This window comes from Sus scrofa, chromosome 17 (genome assembly GCF_054392235.1).
Source record: "Sus scrofa isolate SSC_HxYL_T2T_F1_AM1 chromosome 17, Sscrofa_HxYL_maternal_Yorkshire_Landrace_v2.0, whole genome shotgun sequence".
In the NCBI taxonomy this organism is placed as follows: Eukaryota; Metazoa; Chordata; class Mammalia; order Artiodactyla; family Suidae; genus Sus; species Sus scrofa.
The window spans coordinates 48838862-48861123 of NC_139399.1; the positions used below are offsets into that span (position 1 = coordinate 48838862).

Sequence of the window (22262 nt, forward strand, 5' to 3'; positions counted from 1 at the left end):
ATAACTCTAATCTCTGCCTCCCTCTCCACGTGGCTATCTTCCTTTGTCCAAATTTCCCCCTTTTATAAATACATCCGTCATATTGGGTTAAGGCCCACCTTAATGACCTCATCTTAACTGGATTACATTTGTAAAGACCTTTTCCCAAATAAGGTCATATTCACAGACAGTGGGGGGTTAGTACTTCAACATATTTGGTGGGAGGAGAGGACGCAATTCAACCCATAACAATAGCTATCCCAGTGGGTAGGAAGTGATATCTCACTGTGGTTTTGGTGTGTATTTTCCTAATGACTAATGACATTGTGCATCTTTTCATGTGCCTCTTGCACATTTGTGTGTCTTTGGAGAAGTGTTTGTTCAGGTCCTATGCCCATTTTTGACTTGGGTTTTCTCTGCTGTTGTTGGGTTGTAAGAATTATTTCTATATTTGGGATACTAAATTTTATCAGATATATGATTTGCAGATATTTTATCCTATCTTATTTAGATGCCTTTTCAATCTCTTGATAGTGTCCTTTGATGTACCCTTGTCAAAATCTTGAACAATTTATTTTATTTTTGTAAATAAATATGTTAGTTCCCAGGCTAAGGGTCGAATTGAAGCTGCAGCTGTGGCCTACATGACAGCCACAATAAGACCAGATCCAGGCCACATCTGCAGCAACATCAGATCCTTAACCCCCTGAGCGAGGCCAAGGATCAAACCCATATCCTCACAGAGACAGAGTCAGGTCCTTAATCCACTGAGCCAAAGTGGGAACTCGTTGAACACTTTAAAAAGTGAATTTTGGAGTTTCTGTTGTGGCTCAGCAGGTTAAGAACCTGACGTAGTCTCCATGAGGATGTGCATTTGATCACTAGCCTTGCTCAGCAGGTTAAGGATCCATTGTTGCCACAACTGAAAACATAAAGGACTACAAGATGGGTAGGATGAGTGAAGATGCATCCAGGACCCACACTCCTGGGTAGGTGACCCATAAGTGAGGGGATAATCACAATTGCAGAGGTTCTTCCCAAGAAGCAAGAGGTCTGAACCCCACATCAGGCTCTGCAGCCTAGAGGTCTTGCACCAAGAAGATAAGCTCCTAGAATGTCTGACTCTGAAGGCCAGCAGGCTTGAATACAGGAGAGCTGGAGGACTGTAGGAAATAGTCCACCCTTAAGTGGCCTTGCAAAATCTGACATGTTCCAAATCCCAGCACAGAGGCAGCAGTTTTAATGGAGCCTGGATCAGACCCACTTGCTGACTTCAGAGAGCATCTTGCAGAGGCAGGATGCAGTTGGGACTCTCGCGGGGAGATCAGCACTGGAGGCAGCCATTTTGGGGAGATTACTCTACCGTGAGGACACTGGTGCTGGCAAGGACCATTCTGGAGTCTTCTCTCTAGCCCATTAGTGCCAGAGTTTTACTCAGCCACCAGCAGGAAAGCACCAGTCCCAAGAACCCCAACCAAGCAGCCAACTGCTCTAGGACCCAACCCTGACCATCAGTGGACCAGCAGCCACCACAAAAGGCACAGTCTGGCATTCAGACAGGCCAGGGCCAAGCCCTACTACTAGCACATCCGTCGTAGTAGCCTACATAGGGAACACTCCTAGAGTATATAGGAGTGACCAGAGGGGAGTGTGCTGCTGGGCCCATGGGGCATCTCCTACATAAGGCACTTAGTGAAGATAAGAAAACATAACCAGCCCATCTAGCATACAGAAATAAACACAGAAAACTAGGCAAAATGAGAAGACAGATATGTTTCAAATGAAGGAACAAGACAAAACCCAGAAGAACTAAGCGAAGTAGAAATAAGCAATCTACACAATAAAGTGTTCAAAGTAATAATCATAAAGGCACTCAGTGAACTCAGGAGAAGAATGAATGAACATATGAGAAGATTAATGAAGCGTTAGGAAATATAAACCAAACGGGGCCGAAGAATGCAATACCTGAAGTTTAAAAAGATGCTAGAAGGAAGCAACAGTAGATTAGATGATACAGAGGAACAGATCAGCAAGCTGGTAGTCAGAGTGAAATCACTCAAGCTAAAGAGAAAAAAGTATTTTTAAAAATGAGGATAGTTGAAAAGACCTCTGGACAACATCAAGCATACTAACATTTGCATTACAGGGGTCCCAGAAGGAAAAGAGAGAAAGGGGCAGAGAACTTACTCAAAGAGGTAATAGCTGAAAATTTCCTTAATTTGGAAAAGGAAACAGACATCTAAGCTCAGGAAACACAGAGTCCCAAACCAGATGAACCCAAAAAGGTCCACACCAAGACACATTGTAATTAAATAGGCCAAAAAAAAAAAAAAAATCAATGATAGATAATCTTAGAGCAGCAAGAGAAAAGCAACTAGTTATATAGAAGGGAAGCCCCATTAGATTATCAGCTGATTTTCAGCAGAAACTGCTCAGGTCAAAAGGGAGTAGTAGTAGCATGATATAATTTAAGTGATGAAAGGAAAAAAAGCCTACAGCCAAGATTACTCTACCTAGCAAGGCTGTTACTTCAGTTTGAAAGAGAGATCAAGCATTTTACACATAAGCACAAGCTAAAATTGTTCAGCACCACCTAACTGTCTTGACAAGAAATGTTAAAAGGATTTCTCTAAGCAGAAAAGAAAAGACAACAACTAGACATCGGAAAATTACAAGAGGAAAAATCTCATTTGTAAAGGCAGACATGAAAAGTACAAAAGGAAAAATCTCATTGGTAAAGGCAAACATATAATAAAATCGCTTATAAAGTTAGGTGGAAGGTTAAAGGTCAAAAGTAGTAAAATCACCTATATGCACAATAATAGCTAAAGGATACACAAAACAGAAAGATGTAAACTATGACACAAAACAAAAAGATGTATAAACTGTGATGTTAAAAACTTTAAAATGGAAGTTCCTTCATGACTCAGCAGGATCTGGCAGTGCTCCAGCTGAGGCTCAAGTCATAGCTGTGGTGCAGGTTTGATCGCTGGCTTGGGAAATTCCACATACTGCAGATGCAGCCAAAGGGGGGGGAATAAAAAAAAGCACAAGGAAAGATAGCAAAAGAAGAAGAAAGGGGGAAAAAACTATAAAAACAACCAGAAAATAGTAAATGGCAATAAATACATACCCATTGATAATTATTTTAAGAGTAAATAGACTAAATGCTCCAATGAAAGACATAGAGTAGCTGAATGAATAATAATTTAAAGAAAAAGGGGGGGGGGAGTTCCCGTCATGATACAGCGGAAACAAATCTGACTATGAACCACGAGGTTGCGGGTTTGATCCCTGGCCTCGCTCAGTGGGTCAAGGATCTGGCGTTGCCGTGAGCTGTGGCGTAGGTTGCAGATGCGGCTTGGATGGTGAGGCTGTTGCTGTGGTGTAGGCCGGTGGCTATAGCTCCAATTAGACCCCTGGCCTGGGAACCTCCATATGCTGAGGGTGCGGCCTTAAAAAGACAAAAGACAAAAGACAAAAAAAAAAAAAAAAAAAAAAGACCCATGTAGGGAGTTCCCATTGAGGCTCAGCAGAAACAAATTTGACTAGCATCCATGAGGACTCAGGTTTGGTCCCTGGCCTCGCTCAGTGGGTTAAGGATCTGGCATTGCTATGAGCTGTGGTGTATGTGGCTACAGCTCTGATTCGACCCCTAGCCTGGGAACGTCCATATGCCACAAGTGCGGCCCTAAAAAAAGATCCATGGGAGTTCCCGCCGTAGCGCAGTGGTTAACGAATCCGACTAGGAACCATGAGGTTGCGGGTTCCATCCCTGGCCTTGCTCAGTGGGTTAAGGATCCGGCGTTGCCGTGAGCTGTGGTGTAGGTTGCAGACGCGGCTCGGATCCCGCATTGCTGCGGCTCTGGCGTAGGCCAGAGGCTACAGTTCCGATTTGACCCCTAGCCTGGGAACGTCCATATGCCGCGGGAGCGGCCCAAGAAATAGCAACAACAACAACAAAAGACAAAAGACCAAAAAAAAAAAAGACAAAAAAAAATATGATTTGGGGGATGGATTGGGAGCTTGGGGTTAATAGATGCAGACTATTGCCTTTGGAATGGATTAGTAATGGGATCTTGCTGTGTGCCACTGGGAACTAGGTCTAGTCACTTATGATGGAGCAGGATAATGGGAGAAAAAAGAACGTATACATGTATGTGTAACTGGGTCACCATGCGGCCTAAGAAATAGCAAAAAGACAAAAAAGAAAAAAAAAAAAAAAAGATCCATGTATATGATGCCAAAAGACTAACTTTAGATCTAGACACACAAGAAAGCTGGAATAGCAATGATTAGATAAAACAGACTTTAAAGCAAAGACTATAATAAGAGACAAGGAAGGACATTACCTAAAGATAAAGGGATCAATCCAACAAAAAGATATAACAATTTTGAATATATATGCACCCAGCATAGGAACACCAAAATATGTACCACAAATAGTAACAAACATAAAGGGAGAAATTTACAGAAACACAGAAATAATAGGGAATTTAACATCCCATCAGATCATTCACATAAAAATCAATAAGAAAACACTGGTTTTGACCAACACATTAAACCAGGTTAACTTAATAGATATATATAGAACTTTCCATCCCAAAGCAGCAAAGTACATATTCTTTTCAAGTGCTCATGAAATATTCTCCAGAATATATCACATTCTGGGCCACAAAACAAGTCTCAGTAAATTTAAGACGACTGAAATCATATCAAGCACCTTTGCTCACCATGATGGCATGAGACTAGAAATCTAGACAAGGAAAAAAAAGGCACACAAAACACAAACACATGGGTGCTGAACAATATGCTACTAAAAGGCAGTGGATTGCTGAAGAAATCAAAGAGGAAATTAAAAACAAAAGTGAGTGGGAGAATATATGTACAAATAATATAGCCAAAAAGAGGTTAATATACACAATATACGGCTCAACATTAAAAAAAAAAAAAAACACCATTTTTTAATGGGGAGGAAAAAAGGGCAGAGAACCTGAATAGATCTTTTTTCCAAGAAAGACACACAAATAAATGGCCAATAGACACATGAAAACATGCTCAGCATCACCAATTATCAGGAAAATGCAAATCAAACCACAATGAGTATCACCTCACATCTGTCAGAATGGCTGTTATCAATAATACAGCAAATAACAAGGGCTGGTGAGGGATTGGAGAAAAGGGAACCCTGTGCACTGTTGGTAGGAATGTAAGTTGGTGCAGCCGCCGCAGAAAACAACATGGAGTTTCCTCAAAAAGTTAACAATAGAACTGCCATGTGATCCAACAATTCCACTTCTGGGCATTTTTCTGAAGAAAACAAAAACACTAATTCAGAAAGATATATATGCCTTACATTCATTGTGATGTTATTTATAATAGCCACAATATGGAAACAGCCTAAGTGCTCATCAGTGAATGGTAAAAAAAAATGTGGCATATATATAAACACAATGGAATACTACTCAGCTATATTAAAAAAAAGAAAGAAATCTTGCCATTTGTTACAACACAGATAGACCTAAAGGGTATTATGCTAAGTGAAATAAGTTGTAGAAAGACAAATACCATATGATTTCACTTATATGTGGAATCTAAAAAACAAATAAACATAACAAAACAGAAACAGATACATAGATATAGAGGTCAAACCAGTGGTTGCCAGAGGGGAACGGGGGAGTGAATGAAATAGGTGAGGGAGATTAAGAGGCACAAACTTTCAATTATAAAATAATAAGTCATGAGATGTTATTATGTACTATATAGGCAATATAGTCAATAACATTAGAATAACTTTGGGAGTTCCCTTTGTGGCTCAGGGGTTAACGAATCCGACTAGGAACCATGAGGTTGCGGGTTCAATCCCTGGCCTCGCTCAGTGGGTTAAGGATCTGGTGTTGCCATGAGCTGTGGTGTAGGTCGCAGACGTGGCTCAGATCCCGCGTTGCTGTGGCTCTGGCGTAGGCCGCTGGCGACAGCTCCAATTAGACCTCTAGCCTGGGAACCTCCATGTGCTATGGGTGAGGCCCCAGAAAAAGACAAAAATTAAAAATTAAAAAAAATTTAAAAAAAGAATAACTTTCTAAGGTTTCAGATGGTAACTACACTTATCATGATGATCATTTTGCAATGTATAAAATATTGAATCACTATGTTATACCCCTGAAACTAATTTAATATCGTAAGTCAGTTTTACTTTATTTTTTAAAAAGAGAAAAAATGAAGGTGAAAGAAAAACTTTTTCAAAACAACAGAAGCGGAACTAATTCATCACCGATAAAACAGAACCATAAGAAATGTTAGAAAATTTTTGGACTGAAGAAAAATGATACCAGATGGAAATCTGGATCTACACAGCAGAATAGAGAACACTGAAAATGTAACTCCATGGGGAAGTATATTTTTTTTCTCATAGTTTAAATGCCTTTAAAAGATAATTGACTGCTTAAACAAAAATAATAATGTACCTTGGGGTTTTATAATATACAAAAAAGCAGAATATATGACAACAGTAGCATAAAGTCAGAAGGGGAGAAATGGAAGTATTATTATAAGGATCTTATGGTAGTTATGACATGTTATAATGTCACTTGAGGGTAGAATGTGATAAGGTAAGATATACACTAAAAAGTCTAAAACAACCACAAAAAATAACAAAGAGTTGTAGCTAATAAGCAAATAAAAAAGATACAATGAACTCATAAAAATTATTCAGTTATTGTAAAAGGGAGGCAGAAAAAAGAAAAAGCAGAGCAAAGAAGAGATGAGACCTATAGAAAACAAGTAGCATGGTGATATTCTAAAATCTGATCGTATCAGTAATCATATTAAATGTGAATAGTCTAAATACCTCAATTAAAAGGCAGAGATAGTAAGAAATTTAAAGTTCATAGTTTCAGATATCGGAGTCACCAAGAGAGACATGACACATAGGCACTGAATTGAATTATGCTTTACTCGCAGAAGAGACAGAGCAAGATCTGCTTTAATGGGGATCATTGATTCCATAGGACCAGTGATCCAGTCCTGCAGCTGATGCAGGAAGATGGTCTGCCTGTGCCCCTCTTGTGCTGTAGGAGGAGAACCCTGTTTCCTCCCACTAGGAACAGATATAAGCAGTGGGATTAGCCAGGTGCCATATGATGCACACGCTTAAGCAGAAGAAAAACACATTAAGCCTGTTAGCAAGGGAAAGATATTTGCAAACAAGGCACTGGCTCTGAGGGCTCTGTATTTTCCTGTAAAGAAGTGATTCAGGCCCCAGAACACTTTCCTACAACTGCACAAGAGTCACCAGACTGTGTATGACTGCCTTTCCAGCATATTTACTATCTGGCCCTTTACAAAAGTTTGCCCATCTGGGATTAATATGATGTGGACTTCAGTCTAGCAGGGACCATGATGACTTCTGAATTATTGGGCTATGAATTTTAATGAGGTCTCTATATATTTCTTTTGGGGGGGGGAATATATATCAGAGATTCCTATTTCTTTTTATTTATGTATTTATTTAAATTTTTTATTAAAGTGTAGTTGATTTACAATATTGTGCCAATTTCTGCTATACAGCAAAGTGACTCAGTCATATATATATATATACGTTCTTGTTTTTATATTATTTTTCATCATGGTCTGTCCCAGGAGATTGGATGTAGTTCCCTGTGCTATACAGTAGGACCTTATTTGTGTGTATCTTTTTGTATTGGGTTTATTTTTTTAAAGCTATAATTTATTTATTTAAAGTTTTTATTATAGTTTATTTACAATGTTCTGTCAATTTCTACTGTACAGCAAAGTGACCCAGTTGTACATACACATACATTCTTTTTCTGATTGTCCTCCATCATGTTCCATTACAAGAGATTAGATTTAGTTCCCTGTGCTATACAGCAGGATCCCATGGCTTGTCCACTCCAAATGCAATAATTTGCATCTACTAACCCCAAACTCACAGTCCATCCCACTCCCTCCCCCTCCCCCTTGGCAACCACAGGTTTGTTCTCCATGTCCATGAGTTGGTTTGTTTGTTTCTGTGGATAGATTCACTTGTGCCATATTATTAGATTCCAGTCATAAGTGATATCATGTGGCATTTGTCTTTCTCTTTCTGACTTACTTCACTTAGTATGAGGGTCTCTAGTTCCATCCATGTTGCTGCAAATGGCATTATTTTGTTCTTTTTATGGCTCAGTAGTATTCCATTGTGTATTTATACCATATCTTAATCCATTCACCTGTTGATGGACATTTAGGTTGTTTCCATGTCTTGAATATTGTGAATAGTGCTGCAGTGAACATAGGGGTGCATGTTTCTTTTTGAATGTTTTTTCCTGATATATACCCAGGAGTGGGATTGCTGGATCATATGGTAATTCTACATTTAGTTTTCTGAGGTGCCTCCATACTGTTTTCCATAGTGGTTGTACCAATTTACATTCCCGCTAACAGTGTAGGAGGGTTCCCTTTTCTCCACACCCTCTCTAGCATGTGTTATTTATAGACTTACTAATGACGGCCATTCTCACCGGTGTGAAGTGGTACCTCATTGTAGTTTTGATTTGCATTTCTCTAATAATTCGTGATGTCGAGCATTTTTTCAAGTGCCCATTGCCCATCCATCTGTCTTGCTTGAAGAAATGTCTATTTTTTGATTGGATGGGTTTATTTTTATTTTTTATTTTTATATTTTTGCTGTTGGGTTTTATGAATTGTTTTATATATTTTGGAGATTAAGCCCGTGTGAATTTTCAAAATACCAGATGCCTAGGTTGAGTAGTTCTCTTCTCCCTGCCCCAGGAACCCAGTGGGTAACTGTGGCCTATTAGATATGCAAGTGGGCTCACAGGTTAGAATGCATTTCACTTCCCTGGGTAGAATCTTTGTGATGTTGCTACCTTGGAGGATTCTTCTTCGGTTAAATCTGATTAGTTGACGTGGCATGCTCTAGGCTGGAGCAAAGAGCCCTGAATTTGAAACACAGTTGAAGTCCCAACTCCATCACTGCAGAATGGAATGACTTTAGACAAGTCACTTCACATCTCAGGGTGATGCTGACTTCTCAGTAATACTTAGTATTTCCAGATCTCCTTGGAGATCTTCACCCCCGTGTTTAACGGTAACAAAAGCTGCACGGAGACACAGCACAGGGAGGTTAGGGCACCGGCCCCAGACTCCAATGAGCTGATTTTAAGTCCTAGTCTCCCCACTTAACCGGCACATTGGCCGAGTGACTTTACCTCCCTGTGTCTTGCTTTCATCATCTGTATGCTGGGGGATAATAATAGACTCTAAAGGTTATGGGGATTTAATGACTATTACTAAAGTAAACTGAGCTACATGAGTATTTGCTAAATAAATAAAGCTGTTTACTGATAAGGATCAGCCCAAGCAAACTCTGGGCGTGTGAGCCTAGGCTGTGGTACAGCTGAATTCAGGCGTTCTTCTCTGGAGGTCATAGAGCAGGCACTGTGCCCTCTTAAACTCACAGCTGTTGTGAAAAAATGCTGAAGAGAGACACCGGCCAATTGCAGAAGAACAGCTAGGCCACAAAATCAAGGCCACCAGGAAGGATGGCCTGGAACCATTTAGCCTGCAGATGAGAGGCCAAATACAGTGGTGCTCAGTGTATGTAGATGAAGACAGGCATAAAAATGGTTCTTACTTTGAGGATAAGCTGGGGCAGGAGTCGGATGTTTCCGTGGGGAGAGCCTCTGACCTATTATCAGGAAGATATTGCCCCTCCAAAGTTGGCTGACTCTTCTTGTCTGGGGTGCTGTTGGGAGCTTCTCAGCTAAGGTAGAGAGAAGAGATGAAACCTACAAAGACCCTCCCATATCTAATAGTCCTGGACTCTAATATTTCTCTTGGCTTTGAGATTTGACTACCGATAAGCGTGGTTGGAACCAAGCCATTGCTTTTAGAGTTCCAAAGTTTGAAGCTTGCCAAGAACTCTAATAGGGTCTGCCCAGATTCCTTAGGCCACCTCTTGATGAAGGGTTCAGTGGCCTGACAATACTATAAGCCCCCCCCACCCCCATGGATGAGGAAACACGGGTTAGTGGTGACAGCTCCTGGCAGGGTCATAGAAAGGTAATTTATCTTAGCACTGTCATTGTTCAGGAACTCAAAAGCAGACCTCCAAACCCTCTTTGATATCAGCACTGATTGCCTTTGAAACTTCAAAAGGGCCTTTCAGACCTGGGCCCTAGTTTGCCCGGAATGCTGTGGCATCTGGATTTCATTTTGATGGCCTGAAGGACTGTGAAGTCATTCCCAAGAGCAGCTTTCTTATCTGCCTCAGCCAAAACAAGCATGGACAGTCCCGGTTCTGAGGTCATTAAAGTTCATTAGATTTTGAAAGTACATCATGGCACATTATGCACAGATTCAGATAAGCCACAGTTCAAATCAAGCTCCCACTCCCCCCCACCATCTACTTGACCAGCCATGGAACAGACTGGAAGAAAACGCCCTGTCCCTGGAGGCCAAAAAGAGTGCCTAGGAGACCCCTTATCTGGGGAATAGTTGCAGATGGGATTCTCAAATCCCAAGAGAACAGAGGCTGCAAACTCAAATGACTTCAAGACCTGGGATGGCAAGAGAAAGGAAGCAGTCTGGCCAGCTGTGGACCGGCGCGTGTGTGTGTGTGTGACAGCCGCTACGCAGTTCAGCCAAGTGTCGCATGCTGGAAGGGAAGATCAGTGTTACCAGATTGTCTGATTTTTCTAAGAGTATGTGGAAACCTGGATTTGCATGTAAAAATATATTCGTTTTTGGCAATGAATTTGAAGAGCAGTTTGGAACCTTTTTTGTGGATGTCAGTTTGTTTGTTCTGGGAATGCCAGTGTGTTCTGGAGTGCCGTCCTGTTCTCTGTGCATGTCGAAAGTTACTCTCTGCTGAGGACCTGGAGTCTGCCCAGCTGACCACAGTCTGAGGAAGAATCTCTGTTCAAAGAAGACTCTGTTAGCCTCAGATCAGAGCCTGCCATACCTGCATGTTAATCCAGTCCTGCTACTTGCAGCCTGCTGCAGAGACAGGATTACTGGCCAGAGAGTGGAGAGGCCCAGGTTCTTCTTGTCCAGACCCTGTCACCAATTCCCTGTGTGACCTTGGGAAAGTCTCTGTCCTTCTCTGGCCTCAGTTTTCCCTTCCGGAATCGGCCCAGAACCTCTCCGGGCCCCACCTACTCAGATGGTCTAAGGGCTCCAGTTAGGAGGAACCCAAAATGGAGAATTTTCAAAAGCAGGGCTTGTTCTGGATTTGGGGTGAAACGGCTATTTTTAGGACTGGTTGTGTGTTTTTGGAACTGGTGGTTCCAGAGCTAAGAAAATAATTTGCCAGAAAGGAGGCTTTACCAGCAGCTTCTGGAACTTTTGAGCCAAGGTCTTAGGGCTGATAGCGAGGATCTGTTAACATTCACCTAGTGTTAATGGTGACATTTAGGCGGTTAGAGAAGGTGAGCGGGGTGTATGACAGATGGGAAATGGCAGGTGAGCGGTCATCCAGAGGCCTGGCTTCTTGTCCTGTTCTCACTGCGGTCGGCAAGTCCTTCCCCATCTCTGGGCCTCTTTCCTTTGAGGAGGGCAGCTGGCTGGTTTCTGAGCCCCCTTTGAGCCCTGGAGTTCTGTGACTCTTAATGAATTATGCTTCAAAGTTGTAGTTTCATCATCTGGCCAAGGACTTTAATTTTTTAAAAATTCAGCAGATGTTTCTTAAGCCCCCACTGAAGATAGGCACTGTGGATGCAGCTGGCAAAACCAAATGCAGTCCCTGCCCTCATGGCACATGCCATCTTACAGGGAGACAGACGGTGACCAATCAGATAAAAGCACAGTGGGCTTGGCAAAGTGCTATGACAGGAGGGTGAGTTTTTTGTTTTGTTTTTAATTTTATGGCCACACCCACAGCATATTGAAGTTCCTGGGCCAGGCATTGAATCTGAGCCGCAGCTATAGCAATGCTGGGTCCTTTAACCCACTGCACTGGGCTGGGGATGGAATCCACACCTCTACAGCCACCTGAGCCACTGCAGTCGGATTCTTAACTCACTGCACCACCGAGGGACTCTGAGGATGAGTTTTCAACAGGTGACTTGAACTTAGGGCCAGATGGGAACAACTTCAAGGAAGTGACTCTTGAGCTGAGACCTCAAGGGTAATGAGTGAGGGGTTAGCTGGGTGAAGGGGATGAGAAAAGTGTTCCTGGAAGAGGAACAGCATATGCAAAGCCTGTGCCAGGAGGGCACAGGGCATGTTCAAGGCACCAAAAGGAGCCGGCATTGCTGTGAGCTGGGGATGTTGAGGTTCAGGGTGAGCCAGACCCTGCAGAATCTTCTCATCCATGGAGAAGACTTAGGTCTTTGTGCTGAGAATCGTGGGAAGCCTCTGAAGGATTTCCAGCCAAGACAGACAGCATCAGATTTCGTTTTGAATAGACTCCCCTGAATACTATGAAGAAGGGACAGGTGATGGTGGACCAGAGGGTGGAGGCCAAGGGGAACAGAATTGAGGCAGGGGGACCAGTAAGGAGATGGTGATGGAGTGATGCCATCTGGTAAGACATGATGGGGGCCAGGCCAGAGCCATGCTAGTCAAGAGAACATAAGTGGTCAGACTTGAGAGCCAGTTAGGATTTTGAATCAACAGGGTTTGGCAATAGATGGAATGAGTTGGGCCAACCCCCAGCTCTCTGGGCAGGTGTTCTGAAGGTAAGCCAGCCTCAGATCTATGAGTATGTGTCCCAGCAGCAGCCCCCTGATGTAGGAAGCCTGTGAAATGATCCATCCCACCTCCCCGCCCCCGTGGTCTCTGGCTTTCCAGGTTTCCCACCCTTGTGTAATTACCCCTTGAGTGTGGCTGGACTTACTGACATACAGCTAACCTAAATAGAGAATGTCAGAAGGGATAGGTAAAGAGGTTGGGTTTTAAAAAGACTGTGCCTTCCATCTCAGATGCTTTCTCTTGCTCTGTCTTCATCCTTCATACTGGGGAATGTTTGACATGAGGCAGCCCTATGGACAGGCCTAGGTAAGTGAGCTTGGACATGGCTCTTTGGAGGCCTGCCAACAACTATGCAAGTTAAGTTTGGAAGTTTGTAATTTGATCCTCCCTGAATCAAGTCTCAACATGATTGCCCCAAGGCCAATACCTTGATTACTGCTTTGTTAAAAATCTTGACTTAGAGCCACTTAAGCCACAGCTGTAGCAACACCGGATCCTTAACCCACTGTGCCAGAGTGGGAACTCCCAGATTCTTGACCCACAGGAACTGAAAGTTAATAGTTATTATTTCCAGTGGCTAAATTTGGGGATAATTCACTAGGCAGCAATAGATAATCAATACAGTCCTCCCTCACACAAACTGTGCTCTCTCAACTTCCCTGGGCCTGGGAAGGGAAGAGTTAACCCCAGGACCCAGGCAGCAAGGTTAATGCCTCCAGCTTGAGGGACAGTTTATTACAGAGTTATCTACTGGCTCAGCCAACACTTGGGTCTGCTGCCAGCTGGGCCTCAGCCCTCCTGTGGTGCCTGTCCGAGGAGGCGCCCGGAGGGCAGGGGTGGGGTTGGGGGGATGGAATCCTGGCAAAGGGACAGACTTACTAACAGCGTCACTTCTCTGCCTTGGTCTGTGATGCTCCAGATGCCGTAGTGCCAGTAAGGCTCTATGGCCCTGTCCCCAGCACGGGTCAGGGCTGCCTCAACTCCTGGGTCACAGCATCTTCCGGAGCTCGTTTCCCACCCCACACCTCATCCCACCCAACCCCACCCCCTCCTTCGTCTGCAATGTTGAGAGTCTCAAGGGAGGTGCTGAGAAGCTACCCCATGCCCCAGAGACTGCCCTTAACCACAGACAACAAGTACGCAGCACCTCCTGGGCGATGAGCCCTCACATTCACCATCTCATTGAAGCCTCAGGATAACCCTGCGCAAGGGGGAAGGCCTGTCAGCCCCATGTTGCAGGTGAGAAAACCAAAGCCCAAGGTCAGGGGACCAGAAAGCACAGGACTGACTCCAAAGTGCATGCTTATGTGCTCTGCCTCCCGGGCCCTCTGGTGAGGACGATGGATTTGGTGGCTTAGCGGTGTGGCGGAGCAGCTGGAGGGGCTGAGGTGGGAGGGTTGAGGAGTCCAAGCCCTCCATCCCTGCCCCTGTGAAGGCAGCCCTACGACTCTGTGTTGTTATGCCTTTAAGGGACCATGTCAAATCACTTACAAAAACCAAAACAAACCAAACCGGATAGCATGGTGTTTCAGGACACATGGCCTGAACCGAGAACGCTGTCCCAGTCCCAAGTCCCCACTTAGAGACCTGGGGAGCTAGTAATAGGTGTGACTTCATGGGGGCTTAGAGGGGATTCACTGAAGTCAAGCCTGAAAAGCCTTAGCACAGTGCTGGGCACAGGGAAGATACTCAGTGGGGTGCTGTTTGCAAGGAAAGATTTGTCTTTATCAAAAGGGTCTGTGGTATTTAAAAAAAAAAAAAATGACTCTGGGCAGCAGGGAGCCTTTGAAAGCTTTGAACAGGGTGAACAAGTTTGTGCTTGTGTAGAAGCCCTTAGGCTGACACCCACACCCCTCGGGGACCTGTGTACTTTGCCACAGAGCTTAAACTTGTGGGATGGGGGCAGGGGCAGGGGGTGGCAGGAGACAGGACAGGAGAAATTCCGTTGGGGGTTTTCTCTGAAAAGAGAGCCCAGGAGAGGGGAGTGCCCAGCGATAAGATTAGGGCTTGCTGCAAACATGCTTTGGAGCTGTCAATCCTGGCTCCTTTTACCCACTTGACCAGGAGGATTAAATTGATTTTGAGAGGAGCCGAAAGAAAGAAAAGAGGTCGTATATGTATGACTGAAACACTTTGTTGTACCAAAGAAATGATCACAACGTTGTAAATCAACTACACTTCAATTATCCTAAAAATAAAAAAATTAAGTAAGGGAGAGAAAAAAAAAAAAAAAGAAAGAAAGAAAGGAAGAAGAGAGGTTGCCTCGTGGGGCCAATGGTGAGAAGTGCTGAGGTCCAGCCTGGGGAGGACAAGCCTCTCACGCTGAGCCCAGGCAGCACCCCTGGGTCCAGCCCATCCTGTCCCTGCTTGAACCCTTCCAGTTACGGGACGTTCACTCACACACGAAATAACCTGTTCCCACACATTTATCTCTGAATGTTCAGAGGACCTTGCCCTCCAAGGGCAAATCTTCCTCCCAGCAAGCTTCAGTCAATCATTCAGTAGGTTGTTTTATCAAAATCATATTGGTTCATTTCCTTTTTAAAAATGTTTTTAATTTCCCCAATACATTATTTTTTTTCTACTGTACAGCATGGTGACCCAGTTACACATACATGTATACGTTCTTTTTTCTCCCATTATCCTGCTCCATCATAAGTGACTAGACCTAGTTCCCAGTGGCACACAGCAAGATCCCATTGCTAATCCATTCCAAAGGCAATAGTCTGCATCTATTAACCCCAAGCTCCCAATCCATCCCCCAAATCATATTTTTTTTTTTTTTGTCTTTTGTCTTTTGTTGTTGTTGTTGTTGTTGCTATTTCTTGGGCCGCTCCTGTGGCACATGGAGGTTCCCAGGCTAGGGGCCGAATCGGAGCTGTAGCCACCGGCCTACGCCAGAGCCACAGCAACGCGGGATCCGAGCCGCGTCTGCAACCTACACCACAGTTCACAGCAACGCCGGATCGTTAACCCACTGAGCAAGGGCAGGGACCGAACCCGCAACCTCATGGTTCCTAGTCGGATTCGTTAACCACTGCGCCACGACGGGAACTCCCAAATCATATTTTTAATATGGTTATTTTGTATTCAATAAGAATGCTACATTTTCTTGTTAATTTAAATAACATAGTTGTAGATCATCTTGGGGTTTCTCTATGCATACTAAATATAGCACCTTTGAAAGATGACTTTTATTTCTTTTCCAGATCTTACATCTTTTATCTCTTTTGCTCACCTCACTGCACTGGATAAGACCGCCAATAGTGTTGAACAAAACGGATGCAGTGGGCATCTTTGACTTTCTGCTCTCAAAGGGAAAAGCTTGCAGTAAATATTTTATCATTAATTATGGGAGCTTACAGACACACTCTTTATCAAATTATGGAAATCCTTCCTGTTCGTAATTTCATAGATGATTGTTTTTTAGTTTTAAAATCATGAATAAATATTAATTTATTATCAAGCAGTTTTCTGCATGTAGTTTTTGTCCTTTAACCAGTTTATGTGCTGAATTGCATGAATAGATTTTCAAATGTTAAATCAAATTTGTGTTCTTGGGATTAGCCCGCTTGGCTTGTGGTATGCTTCTTCTTTTTTTTTAAATCAATAAAGCAGTTGTTTTACTTATAACATTGTACATGTTCATTTGAGTTCCAATTTTTGAGATATTGTTACTTTTAGCAAAAAGAATTTTTTATTTATTTTTATAAAAGTGTAGTTGATTTGCAGTGCTGTGTCAATTTCTGCTGTACAGTATAGTGACCCGGTCACACATATTTATACATTCTTTTTCTCATACGACCTTCCATTATGTTCTATCCCGAGAGACTGGACACAGTCCCCTGTGCTCTACAGCAGGACCTCATTGCTTATCCATTCTAAATGGAATAGTTTGCATCTACCAACCCCCAACTCCCTGTCCATCCCTAAGTAAGTGAAAAAGAGAAAGACAAACACCATATGATATCTCTCATATGTGGAATCTAAAATGTGGCATAAATGAACCTATTTACAGAACAGGAACAGAGTCATAGAGAATAGCCTTGTGGTATCCTTTTATACACCGATGGATTGTTGTGCCTAACACTTTATTAAGGATTTTTATTTATATTTAGGAGTAAAATTGGCCTGTAAATTTCTTTTCTTGTCATATCTTTGTGCTGTTTGGGTATGCAGTTTACTTTAGCCTCATAAAATGAATTAGGGATTATTTATTCTTTTCCTCTTCTCTGGAAGACTAAAATTGTTTCTTCTTTGAATGTTGGATAGAACTTGCCAGTGAAGCCATCTGGACTTGAAGGTTTTTTTTCTTTTCTTTTTTTTGCCTTTTCTAGGCATATGGAGGTTCCCAGGTTAGGGGTCTAATCAGAGCTACAGCTGCCGGCCTACGCCAGAGCCACAGCAACTCGGGATCCGAGCCACATCTGCAACCTACACCACAGCTCACAGCAACACCGGATCCTTAACCCACTGAGCAAGGCCAGGGATTGAACCCGCAACCTCATGGTTCCTAGTTGGATTCGTAAACCACTGAGCCACGAGGGGAACTCCCCTTGAAGTTTTCTTAACGGAAAAGATTTTCAATGTTCTTAATGCTCTCTCTTGGACTTTGTTCTCCACTGCACTTTGTGTGAGTGAGAAATAAACCTTTGTTGTATTAAACCACTGAGACTTCAACTTTTTTTGTTACTATGGCATAACCTATCTCTACCTGATAAATGCATCTTCTATATCCATACTGACTTTTTGTCTCCATGTGCTGTCATATATTAAGAGAGATGTACTTTTTTTTCCTTTTTTTTTCTTTTTTAGGGCTGCACTCATGGCATATGGAAATTCCCAGGCTTACTAGGGGTCAAATCATACCTGCAGCTGCAGACCTACACTGAAGCCACAGCAACACGGTATCTGAGCCATGTCTGTGACCTACACCACAGCTCACCACAACGCCAGCTCCTTAATCCACTGAGCAAGGCCAGCAGGGATCGAATGCACATCCTCATGGACACTAGTCAGGTTGTTTCCACGGAGCTACAATGGAAACTCCCAAGAGAGATGTATTTAAATCTTACATTATAATTTGAATTTCTGTATTTCTCCTTATCATTCTATCAGGTTTTGTTTTGTGTATTTTGAAACTATGTCATTAGATGTGTATAAAATTAAAATAGTTACCTATTCTTATAAATCAAAATCATTACCATTATACAGCACCCTTATCTCCAGTAATACTTTTACTAATAAAGTCTCTTTCATCGTATACTAATCCAGTCACATCACCATTCTTTTATAAGTGATATTCTATTACACACTTTTACTCTCAATCTCTTTATATCCTTATGTTTCCCATATTCCTCTTATAAACCACATATAGCTGGATTTTTCCAAATTCAAACTAAATATCAATCTTTATATTTTAACTGGAGCATTTAGTCTTTTGATATTTAACATAACTATCGATGTATATGGGCATAAATTCGCTAGCTTATTTTGTGCTTTCTCTTTTTCTCTTCCTATGTTATTTTCTATTCTTTGTGTACTATTTTGGCTTATGTTTTTATTCTCTTTCCCCTCTCCATTGGTTGGAGATTATGCATTGTCTCTATTTTTTAAAATGTTATCCTTGAAATTATAACATGAATATTTACCTTTATATAATCAGTATCTTTGATTTTTTTCCCCAGCCACTGCAATGTTGCTTTGACATATATGTCATAGTTTTCATGTCTTATAATTCTAACATATAAAAAGAGAAAGAGAGAGGAGTTCCCATGGTGGTTCAGCAGAAATGAATCTAACTAGTATCCATGAGGGTGGTGCCTTGTTCAGTGGTTAAGGATCTGGCGTTGCTGTGGCTCTGGCATAGACCAGTAGCTACGGCTCCAGTTTGACCCCTAGCCTGGAAACTTCCATATGCCCCAGTTGCAGCCCTAAAAAAAAAGGGGGGCAGAGAGAAAGATAGAAATTCTACAAGACATTAATATTATTATTTATAGTGAATATTTTAGCAGTATTTATCGGTGTCTTTGCTCTTTCTTTCCACTTTCATCTTAAGCGTTCTTTCATTCAGGGTTCATATTGCTTCTGCGTGAAGTATATTCTTTAGAATCTTCTTTAATGAGGTTATACAAGCATAAAGCTCTGATTTTGTCTGAAAATATCTTTATTTAAGCATTGTTTTTGTAGTATATTTTGGTGGATGTAGAATTTTAGTTGGGTAGCTATTTTCTTTCAGCACATCAAAGATAGCATTTCATCATCATCTGGTTTCCATTTTTGCTATTTAGAAGTCAGCATCACTCTATCATTCTTTTGAAAATAATTTATCCTCTAGGTGCTCATTAGATTTTTCTTTTTGTCTCTGATGTTCTTCAGCTTTGCCATTATGTGTTTAGTAGACTTGCATTTATTTTTATTATATAGCCTGGGGCTTGTTGGGATTCTTGAATTAGTGGATTATTAGCTCTCCTCACTTTTGTAAAATGCTCAGTCATCTCTTCAATTATTGCATTTGCCTCTTTTTCTCTCTTTTAGCCTTCTGGAACTCCTAAAAAAGGACTTTAGACTCTCTTACTATGTCTCCTATACCTTTCAATTTCTTTGCTATGTTTTATTTATTTTTTGTCCTTTTTTTTTTGTCTTTTTTTTTTTTTTTTTTTTAGGGCTGCACCTGGGGCATATGGAAGTTCCCAGGCTAGGGGTCTAATTGGAGCTGTAGCCACTGGTCTATGCCAGAACCACAGCAACACCAGATCCTTAACCTAATGAGCAAGGCCAGGGATTGAACCTGCAACCTCATGGTTCCTAGTCGGATTCGTTAACCACTACGCCACAACAGCAACTCCTGTTATGTTTTACACCTATCCATTTCTCTGTGCTATATTCTAGATCATTTATCTTCTGCCTAACTAATTCTCTCTCTAACTCTATCTAACCTTCTCTCAAGTTCAGTCATTGAGTTTTAAGTTTAAAAGTTATCATATTTTTTATTTCTACAAGTTCTGTTTGGTTCCCTTTTAATTCTTCCAGGTGCCTCTTATGGTTTCCTGTTCTATGCAGATATTTGCAAGATCACATTCCTTCCTTCTTGCTATTTCCCATCTGGATCGCAGATTCTCAGTTTTCCCAACCCATCCTCCACACCCAGAGGCAAGTCTCACCTCCCTGCAGAAACCTTGGCTGGACAGTTGTGAGGGAAACTAAAGCCGTCGTCATCATTTAATCATTTTGTTTGTACTCAACAGAGAAACCTATGGAGTTCTAGGTGTTTATATGGAGGATACAATGATGCATCAGGCCTGGAACCTACCATTGAGAAGCTATGTCCGGGGAGGAGGCTGATATGAGAAAAGGGAAGACAGAATGAATTCTACATACCTTCCTTGAATGCCTTTTGTGAGCCAGTCCTATGCTGGGTTCTGAGTACACAGAAGGGAGCAAGATGTAATCTTCTCCCTCCAAACGCTTACAGAAAAGTAGCAGAGATGAAATCAGGTCTTAAATAATCATGCGAAATGTAGTAAGTGCCAGACACAGGAGAGATGCCTTATAAATCATTTCTGAGTGAATAAGGAATAAATGTGGGAGTTCAGAGAGAGAAATTACTTTTGATGGGAGTGGATCAATGGCATCTTTGTAATGGCATTTGAGTTGGGCCTTAGGAATCAGCTGTGTTCAGAGTTCCCGTCGTGGCTCAGTGTTTAACGAATCCAACTAGGAACCATGAGGTTGCGGGTTCGATTCCTGACCTTGCTCAGTGGGTTAAGGATCTGGCGTTGCTGTGGCTCTGGCGTAGGCTGACAGCTGTAGCTCTGATTCGACCCCAAGCCTGGGAACCTCCATGTGCCATGGATGCAGCCCTAGAAAAGACAAAAAGACCAAAAAAAAAAAAAAAAAAAGAAAAAAGAAATCAGCTGTGTTTGTGGCATTCAGATAACTAGGAGACGGTAAGAGCAATCCAGGTATAGAAACAGCTTGAAAAAAGGCATGGAATGTCTTTTTATTTTTAGCCAGTTTTATCGAGATATGATTTATGTCCCTTAAAGCTTATCTTAAGTTTACAATTCAATGGTTTTAAGTATATTTAAGATTTGTGCAACCACTATCATGATATAATTCTAGAACATTTTCATCATCCCCAAAAGAAAATACTCATTAGCAGTTACTCCCTAACCTCTTGACCCCACCCCACCCCACCCCTTCACCTGGCTCTAAGCAACCACTGATCTGTTTTCTGTCAATCTGTCTACTCTGGACATGTCACATTAATGGCGTGATAGAATACATGGTCTTTTCATTTAGAATACGTTTTCAGGTTTCATCCATGGTGTGGCATGCATCAGGACATTATTCCTTTTCACTGCTGGATAATATTCCATTGTAAAGATATACTGCATTTTATGTATCCATTCATAAGATGGTGGACATTTAAGTTGGTTCTCCTTTTTGAAACTATGAATAATGTTGCTGTGAGTATTTGTGTTCAATTTTTTGTGGACATATTTTTTCATTTTTTCCTCTAATTCCTCTAGGAGTGGAATTGATGAATCAAACGGTAACTCTACATTTAAACCTTTTGAGAACCTGTCAAACTGTTTTCTAAAGCAGCTGCATCACTTTATGTCTCCAGCAGCCATGTATGAGGTTTCCAATTTCCCCACATCCTTGCTCACACGTGTTATTATCTGTCTTCTTGATAATAGCCATCTGGTTGCTATGAATTGGCATCTCTTTGTGATTTTTATTTTCATTTTAATGGCTAATGATGTTGGACATCATTTCATTTATTTACTAGCATCTGTATATCTTTTTTTGGAGAAATGTCTATTCAAGTCCTTTGCCTATTTTAATGCTTTGTTATTTGCTTTTTTATTATTGAGTTGTAAGAGTCTTATATATGTTCTGGATACTAGACTCTTATCAAATAGATGACTTCAAATATCTTCCCCATCCTGTGTGTTGTCTTTTCATTTTCTGGATAGTAGCGTTTGAAACACAAAAGTTTTAAATGTTTATGTAGTCCAGTTTGTCAGTCTTTTCTTTTTATCACTTGTGCTTTTTGGTATTGGATCAATGGCTCTATTTTTTAACCTAGGTTCTGGTTTCATGGGTGAGTTCAGTTTGTGGAAACTCATCAAGCTGTTATGGTTTGTAGATTTTACTGCATATGTATGTAAGTCTTCAGTAGTTTTTTTAAGGGGGTAATAAAGATTGCAGCTTCCTCTACTAAAGCATTGTGGGGACTAAACGGGAGGATGCATATGAGAAACTGTCACCCCTTAGTGCTATATGTGGCAGTTGTTATTGCTGCTCTTGTTAAAATTTAGCTCTGCCTCTTATTGAGTGGGTGATAGCCCCAAATCCTTTCATCTCATACAACCTCACTTACCTCATCTGTAAAATGGGTTAGTACCACTCACCTCATCAGGGCCACCAGGCAACAAGATACAATATCATTGAGCTTCACGTCTGCCCCCAAGGAGGCCCTTACAAAGGTTTGGGTCAATAAAACAGGGAAGAGGAAAAAATAAAAACTTAATGGAATGTCCATTGTGGCTCAG

General features: G+C 41.7%; 1 protein-coding gene across 2 annotated transcripts in view; it reads left to right on the top strand.

Annotated features, from left to right (window-relative positions):
• Positions 1 to 21649, top strand: part of RPRD1B (regulation of nuclear pre-mRNA domain containing 1B) — an 83651-nt gene extending 62002 nt beyond the window's left edge. The window contains exons 7-8 of one of the 2 annotated variants that reach the window (XR_014832302.1): positions 15909 to 16414; positions 20506 to 21649. Coding sequence is in view for 1 of the 2 variants with exons in the window: in XM_085003872.1 (XP_084859998.1) it covers positions 19732 to 19851; positions 19947 to 20048 (222 nt within the window). In the remaining variant the exon portion in view is untranslated. Of the gene's footprint in view, positions 1 to 15908; positions 16415 to 19731; positions 19852 to 19946 lie in introns of both variants that reach the window. The other variant, XM_085003872.1, reaches the window with a different exon arrangement.
• Positions 21650 to 22262: the final 613 nt, after the last annotated feature.